The following is a 7,926-nucleotide window of genomic DNA, read 5'->3' on the forward strand; positions in this document are numbered from 1 at the left end:
TGTTCATTGGTGTACAAGGAATATTCATAATGCCACGGGAAAGCCATTTCAATTCTTGCTGAATTTAAAATCTAGCTGTTGTAGAGTTAAAAACTGAAACCCTTCCAAGAATATCACGGGCAAAACTTCTCTATAACTTCAGTTGTATCTTAAAGACTTAAAGAATACCCTTAAATTAAGAGTGCTCATTTGAGTTGGGGTTTTATTCCTGTTTTTAATAATTTTGTCTTGGAGGCTTGGTATCTAGTTCAATTGCATTAACAACGAGGCAACACAACAAGGCAAAAAACCACAACAAGGCTTTGAAAACCAGGTATCTTCATTACTGACATTTGGAAAAGAATAGCAGTGATTACCAGTTTCTTTCCATCAGTTTACCGGATGGAAAATAGCTCAGCATAATATGTGCAAAACTATTCATAAACGTTCCCTTCTACTACCTTTACATAAGCTAAAAATATGTGTGTTATTTTGGCACTTTAGCGCCTATCTGGTCATGCTCTAGCTGTAAAACCAACAATAAAAATAGAATGATGAAAAATATAGGACAAAAAAAAAAGTAAAGCAGACATTTATGGGAGACTACAAGGCTATTTCCATAGAATTTTAAAGCAGAAACATCTTCACACCTTTTGAAAAGGCAGCAACATCTCTGAAGTGAGAAAGCATTCAAGCGCTAAGGAACTGAGAGTCTTTGGATCCAACATATGGCCTCCATCCTGTGTTTGAATGTGAGCAGGAGGATTGAATCCACGTGGATTTTCAGTAACATCAACAAACTCGATGCAGGCATGAAGGTTTGCCCACACATATGAAGCTGTGGAGATGGGACAAAGCAGAAAAGAATACTATAATGGATTGGATGCCAAAAGCTCTTAAGTTACCAGATGCACCAGGCTGCACGTTATACCTTCCTATACGCCTAGAGATTATTTTCATATATATATATATGTATATATATATATCTGTGCTGTGAATAATTCCTTCCTCTGGGATATTACATTTCTTACTTAAGAGAAGCGCCAGAAAAAGCTACTTCTCTGACACTATTTGAGAATTAACTTGTTTTCAACATTTTTGTCCAAACATAACAATGAACCATTCACTGTTAGTTACTAATGGACATTAGAGCAAGTTATGTCAGGGCAGGTTTAGATTGGATATTAGGAAACATTTTTTCACCGAAAGGGTTATTAAATATTGGAACAGGCTGCCCAGGGAGGTAGTGGATTCGCCATCCCTGGACGTGTTTAAAAAAAGGACAGATGTGGTACTTGGGGACATGGTTTAGAAGCGGTTTTTGTCAGGGTAGGTTAATGGTTGGACTTGATGATCTTAAAGGTCCCTTCCAATCTCAGCAATTCTATGATTCTATGATATTCTTCTATTCTACAAGACTACTTTAGCTTGAATTACCTCAGGTTGTACAATGCTAAGAGCAGAAGAGTTATCAGACCTTATAGACTATCATTCAACAGATTAATTCAAGCCCTGGCATAATTTAGAGTTCCTATAGGACAACTCTCTGTTATGCCAGGTAATAAGAGCTCAGACACTACAGAAGCAGCAAGACAGAAAATGAAATGCAGCTGTGCTCCAAATACACCCCTAGCCCTCAATGCCTGGAGATGCTACATCAGCTGCTCAATACACAGTGGAATTCCTTGATGCACAGGAATTTTTTATACCGTCTTAGTTGTTCATGATACATGATTTATGACCCCTGTGTGCTGCCAAACAGACCAAAGAAGTTATAGCATAAAAGGGATCTGCCCCTACATGACTTGAGGATGACGGCAAAGGATGAAAATACTTCCCAATAATAAGAGAGCTGTAGGACTTGCATGAATTTCATCCATATTAGCTCCTGCAAGCCAAAACAATAAGAGGTAATATATCAATTCATAGAAAGCCACAAAGATGTTGAACATGCAGGATCTATAAATCATTTTCTTGATGGATTAACAGAAAATGTTCATAGAAACCTTCTTAATCAATGCCCACGACAGTAGCATTTCCTTATTTAAATGAAGTATCCTGTGAGGGTTTGAAAACAGCATCCTGATTTTTTTCTTGAAATTGATTGTTAATAACTGGAATCACAAAAAAAAATTGCTCATGGTTTATACAAATGACTATGCAAGCCAAGGTTGCAGCCATTATGGGATCAACAACATCCCACCTGAGAACACCAATGCTAATAAATCTTTGGTGGTATTCTTACCCAGGGAGGAAATGTTGGACATCATACCAACAACTCTTATCCTCTTTCTACATAAACAGTATAATCCCCATGCCATGATTATCTGCATCTTCAAAGGAACAGCAACCAAAGAGCTCTTATTTTAGCATTCTATCTACAGGACATCTGCACTTTCACTACCCTGTATTCCTTCTATGCTGTAGTTTTATTAAAAGGAACAAAACCTCAAAAGTCATAATATAAATCATGACTATTTCTCCTTAGAGACTACAACTCAAAGGAATAAATATGCATCATGACTTAGAAAGAAAGAGAGGGCTTTCATTTCTTTCTAAAGGATAGAAATTGTTTTCATGGTCCTTCAATCTGTTCTTATTTCTCATTTGCATCTGCACAAAGAAACTAGATTCTCCTTTCAAACAAGCAATTTCAAGTAGCAAAAGCCTTAATTCAATATGCCAAGAAAACAAAAATATTCGGTTTACGAAGTTCACAGATAAATTCTTTCCCAAACACAAGGGCCAGTAATTAAAAAATATATATTCCTAAATCACAGTATCATTTCTTCCAAACCAAGCAATCTGTTCTACACACACATAACTGACTGATAAAAAATGTTAGGTATTAAACACTTTCAAAATATATATGCCTCTTTTTAATAGATGAAATTGCTTTCCATATACTGTCTCACAAAAATTCATCCATGTGAGACACCAAAAAGCCAATTGTATAGCTTCATTATTTATTTTAATTAAGAAACACAGCATAAGTGCTACATTCAGCATAATTTATATTTAAACGTCATGTAAGTACATAGCAAAAAACAATGTGACACAAGATTGAACCTATGTTTAATAAATAAGTTGAATAATGATAAACTAACTTAGTAGTCTATTCAATTCAGTGACAGACATCATCCCATTGAACAGCAGCCCTTAATAGGCCCTAATCCAAATAACCCCTGGAATTAGTAGGAAGGCCATCACAGGTTTAAACAGACACTGAATCAAGCGTTTGCTAATGTTCAGGAAAGATCCATGCACAGAAGACCAGTCTTGTATCTTCATTGCTGAAACTACTGACTTAGTAAGAAATAAAAAAAAACAAAGAAAAAATACTACTACCACATTCTTTAATTCACATCCCTGTAATGTGCAGCAGTGTGCACAACTAGTGTTTTTTTAAGTACCATGTTGAATGAATGACCAGTGCTGAAGTGCTAAAAATACAGTTTCTGTAATCCAGTGTTGAGGGAAACCTTAACAGGCTTCATTACACCTTTTCTTACTTACACTGTTATCCAGACATCCCAGCTAGGTAATATGCTACAAAACACAGTGTAAAAAGGATGACAGAGGACAGATATAAAGCGTTAGTGCCAGTCAGATATCTATAGATCTTAATCCTTTTTACAAAGATGACAAATACTATGGACTCCTGAAAAAAATAAAAAACCCTAGGAAGAAAAAAAAAAAAGAAAAGCTAAATGCGTGCGCACACCCTCTGTGTGGTTAAAAATAATTATTTGAATCCACAGCTTTAACCATGCAGAAGAAGTATCCCACCATTCACTTTTTCACTTTATTCCCCCCAAAAAGAACAAAAAAAGAAAACAGAGATGGATATCAGTCTGTTCTTAGTGCTAGAGGGAGATGGAGAGCGACGAGAGCCCCTGCAGGACTGATCAGTTTCAGAAACCTGGTTTCCCCTGTGTGAAGATGAGGAAAGGAGGGGGGCAGATTAGGAAACACTGGCAGCTAAATGCGTGGCATAAGGACCTGCACAGAATGGGACAGCTTCTTTCTGTCTCAGGATATTACAGTCAGAATGGCCAAGAAAGCGATGAGCTTCTTTTTTCCATTCTCACTGTGGTACTTTAAGAAGTGCCTAATTTGAAGAGAACTGGACAGGTGGCGTATCACGCTGAGCTAAATAGGTAAGTGTGAGATTTGAATGACAAGAGGCAGCAGGTTTTGCTGTTATAAAGAGTGAGAGAGTGAATTATTCTGATGGTACCAATGGGCACAAGTGGAAGGTCAGCCTGGGGTGCTGCCAGTGTCACCTGGGTGCCTGGTAGCAGATGGTGCCAGTCTGTAGGGATAAAAGAAGGGCCGACGCATGCCGTGAGCCGATAGCAACCCTATTTGCTCAGGAATAAAAATGTTTTGGGGCAGGTGCAGGTAATACAAATTAAAATAGATGCTGTCACCCCAACTGTTAGTGTGTCGCCAGTCCAAGGGCTATAAGCGTGGATCAGTCAGGAGATGCTGCAAAAGCGCGGTGCGGGCAGGCACTGCCAGGCTGTGATGCTGCAGAGGCTACTGGCTGGCCAGGGGCTGGGAGCAGGCCCAGGCCAATCTCTGCATGGTCCCAAAGGAACTTTGGAGCTCCCTCTCCCTAAGCACCTCCAGGCTGGACACTGAGATTTCCAGTAGGACACCCAGCTCCCCCCCTGCAGTGCCTTGCCTGTGTTGCTTATGTTCCCATTTCCGGACTTATGCAATGACTTGAGGGCAGAAGCAGCCTGCAGAGAAGTGGAACAGCAGGAGACGCAGGCAGCCTGGATGCCCATGGGGCTCCCTGAAGTGTCCCAAACTAGAAAACTGGCCACCTCCCCACTCCTGCCTCCTGCAACATAATTATTCCAGCATGACTGACATGACAAATTAACAAGGCAGCCAGGGCTTTTGAAGTAGAAGGGAGTGTTTTCCCCAAGAATAAATTGTTCCAATCCTTTACGCTAGACACCCGACCGTGCCTATTCATTAATTGGACAAGCTCTGGTGACAACTGAAATTACCTGACTTCTACATACTGGAGGGGAAAGAAATCTTTGCAAGCTTAAAATGAGAAGCCTAAAGCTGGAATCCCAGCCAGCAAGGAGGTCTTTAGATGGGGCTATTTTTTTTTTTTTAATATTCATTTTCAGAGCATGGCCACAGTAAAGCTCAATTTAAAACCAGAGGCACGTTCTTCAGTGTCATTCTTCCCTTTGCAGACTCTGAACTGTGGCACCAGAACATGACAACTCTGTCAATGAACCACAAACCTTTTAAGATCTGCAGATCAGCTGAGTTTAAGAACTTCAGGAGCTATGAAATTCTGGGATTACTGCAATGTTGCATTTAACTATCACAATCAGGTACATTAGGAATTATAAGCATCTGCTTAATCAGTATGCTGTGGTTATTTATTGCAAGCAATGTATCACTGCACAGGTATTGGAATTGAGGGGAGGGGAGATTGATGGTTGTTGATTTCTGTCATGACTCACTCACAATACATCGTTCATGTATTTTTCAACTACTATTTTGATTTGGGTTTAACTGTACCTTTTGCCCCTTGCTAAGGGTAAGCCTGGGAACCCTGTATGGTATTTCTCTTCCCCCCCCCCCCCCCCCCCCCCCCCCCCCCCGCCCTTTCTGTGCTAGCTGCGTACCTGAAATGCAGACGATGAAATTCGCTTGCAGAAGAAAAAGCACCTCCCAAACAATTTCCATCCTCTGATTCTCATGCCAAGTGCATCCCTCGGCGAAAAAAAATAACAAAGATCAATATCGCAGTTTGAACGATCCCAGCAAATTTCCTTTCAGACTTGCAGACTGTATTCCCCAGATGTGCTGACAACACATGTCCGAGCTCTCTCTCTGCACGGCTCAAGCGAGATCCCTTCCCTTCCTTCGCCCTCCAGAAAAGAACACGAAGCCAACTGCCGGCACCGGGCTCTTCCTCCACGAGCAAGAAAAAAATCCTCCAGATTTCCCGACAAGACATAGACAACAAACCCCAACCGATCCGGTCCGGAGAGTCTCTATTCCAGGGCGGCCAGGTGCAAGTTAACCCCAAACTCTGCACGTCTCAGCGGGGCAGTGCCAGCATGCCGGGGGGCGGCAGGCGGCGGCGGGAGGGGGTTTCCTCTCCTGCTGCTACAAAATGAGCGGAAAGAGATTAATACCCGCTGCAGCGCGTTGTGGTGTGTCCCCCCCCTCCTCCGCCCCGCACGATACCGCACCTCCCCGGCGCGGAGCACGTAGCAGCCGGTTCCCTCCAGCCCTGCCGGGGTTTCTGCAATCCCCGGCGAGCCGCGGCGGCTTTCCGCCAGGCGACTGCAGGGGTCGTTCTTGCCCCGCGCACGGAGCTGCCCTTCCCCGGCCGGGATGTCCCCGCCGCCGCCCCCCCGCCACCACCGCCGCCCCCGCGGCCCCGCACCCGCGGCCCAGCGAACCCGCAGCTCGGCGGCACAGCAGCGAAACCGCCCCGGGAGCGGGGGGGGGGGGCTGGGGGCTGGATGACATTGGCGCTTGTCTGAACCACCCCACCGCACCCCCCCCCCCTCCCCAAATATGAATTGCAGAAGTCGAGTCTGGAAGGAGCGGGGGCTTGCATGCAACGCCGACCGGCTTCGCTAAGAATGTCAGTATTTTAAAACTTATTTAAACAAGAACGAAAAAAAAACAAACCCAAACTTCTTGCGGGTTTGGTGGTAGGAAGGGCAAAAGAGGCTACAGCCGAGAGTTAGGAAAGTACTTGCGCTGCAATGCATTTCCCCAATCCACAACAGTTCTGCATACATCCCCCCACCAAAAAAAAAAACAAAAAACCCCAACCTAAAAAAAAAGAAAAACGCTGTGCCAGTTTTGGGGCAATCTCTTACTTACCCCCAAATCCTCCTGCTTTTTATTTTTTTCAGCTCATCGGATTTGCCACTCCTGCCTGCAGTCCCAAAAACAAATCGAGGTCACGCTCCGAGCCGCTTGCTGCAGCCACCTACCACCACCTCAGCTGTGAGGAGGTACCATAGCTCGTTGGGTTTCCCCTCTCCTCCCCTAATTCCGACTATTTCGCCGTTCCCCGGAGTAGGAGACTGTGCTGCGGGGTGCCGCGGGCCGGCGGGCGGCAGCGCCGGGCACGGCGGGGGCTCGGCGCGGCGGCGCGCACGGGCGCGGGCCGGCGGGCGAGCGCTCCGCCGCGGAGGCGGTGCCTGGGCGGGCGGCGGTGGGGCCGCACCGCGGCAGGGGGGTTTGCGGCTGGGACCGCGCCGGCTAGAGCGGGGAGAGGGGAGGAAAGGCAGAAGAAAAAATCTCCTTCCCGCTCCGCCGCCTCGGCTGTCTGTCTTCTCAGGCACATTCCAGAAGCTGCTGCTGGTCACTTTGTTTAAAATGTGGGTCCAATTTTAAAATCCCCCCCCTCCCCCCCCCAAAAAAAAAGAAAAAAAAAAAAAAGAGGCGCACCTGGCGCGGGGAGATGTTGGGTGTTCCCTTTTTGCGGAAAGGGAAACTGGGCGCAGAAAGCGCTGGCAGAGCCAAGGGGCTGTGGGCTGGGGAGCTGCGCGGCGCGGGTAGGTGGGCAGGGGGCTGCCCCGGGCCGTAGCGCCCTGCGGGGTGGTTCGCTCTGTCGTGAAAGAAGGGAGGGGGCAGGGGCATTGGGCTGCAAACGAAAGTCCCTGCTCAGGGCAGGTGTGAAAATGTGATCCTGCATCTGCTTCGACTGCGGATGCCTTCATTGATCACTGTAAGGGAGAAGGAAGGGGGAGGGAGTGAGATGGTTTGGGTTCCAAACTGATATTCCAGCTCTTGGCAGGTATGCAGAGGTCATATTACAAATACTCCAGCGGGGGATGCATGCGTAATAGATTGAACATAGGTTGGTTTATAAACACTTCTCCAGCCCAGGGCATACTTGTAAAATGCACCTTTGTCTGGATTCTAACAAAATGAGGACGC

General features: G+C 45.3%; 1 protein-coding gene across 1 annotated transcript in view; it reads right to left on the reverse strand.

Moving 5' to 3' along the window:
* CA10 (carbonic anhydrase 10) overlaps positions 1 to 6,004 on the reverse strand; it is a 206,604-nt gene extending 200,600 nt beyond the window's left edge. The window contains exon 1 of the mRNA XM_082492103.1: positions 5,643 to 6,004. Coding sequence (XP_082348229.1) covers positions 5,643 to 5,703 — 61 coding nt within the window. The 5' untranslated portion in view covers positions 5,704 to 6,004. The remainder of the gene's footprint in view (positions 1 to 5,642) is intronic.
* Between the last annotated feature and the right edge of the window lie 1,922 nt (positions 6,005 to 7,926).

Source organism: Vanellus vanellus, assembly GCF_965231255.1.
Source record: "Vanellus vanellus genome assembly, chromosome: 17".
NCBI lineage: Eukaryota > Metazoa > Chordata > Aves > Charadriiformes > Charadriidae > Vanellus > Vanellus vanellus.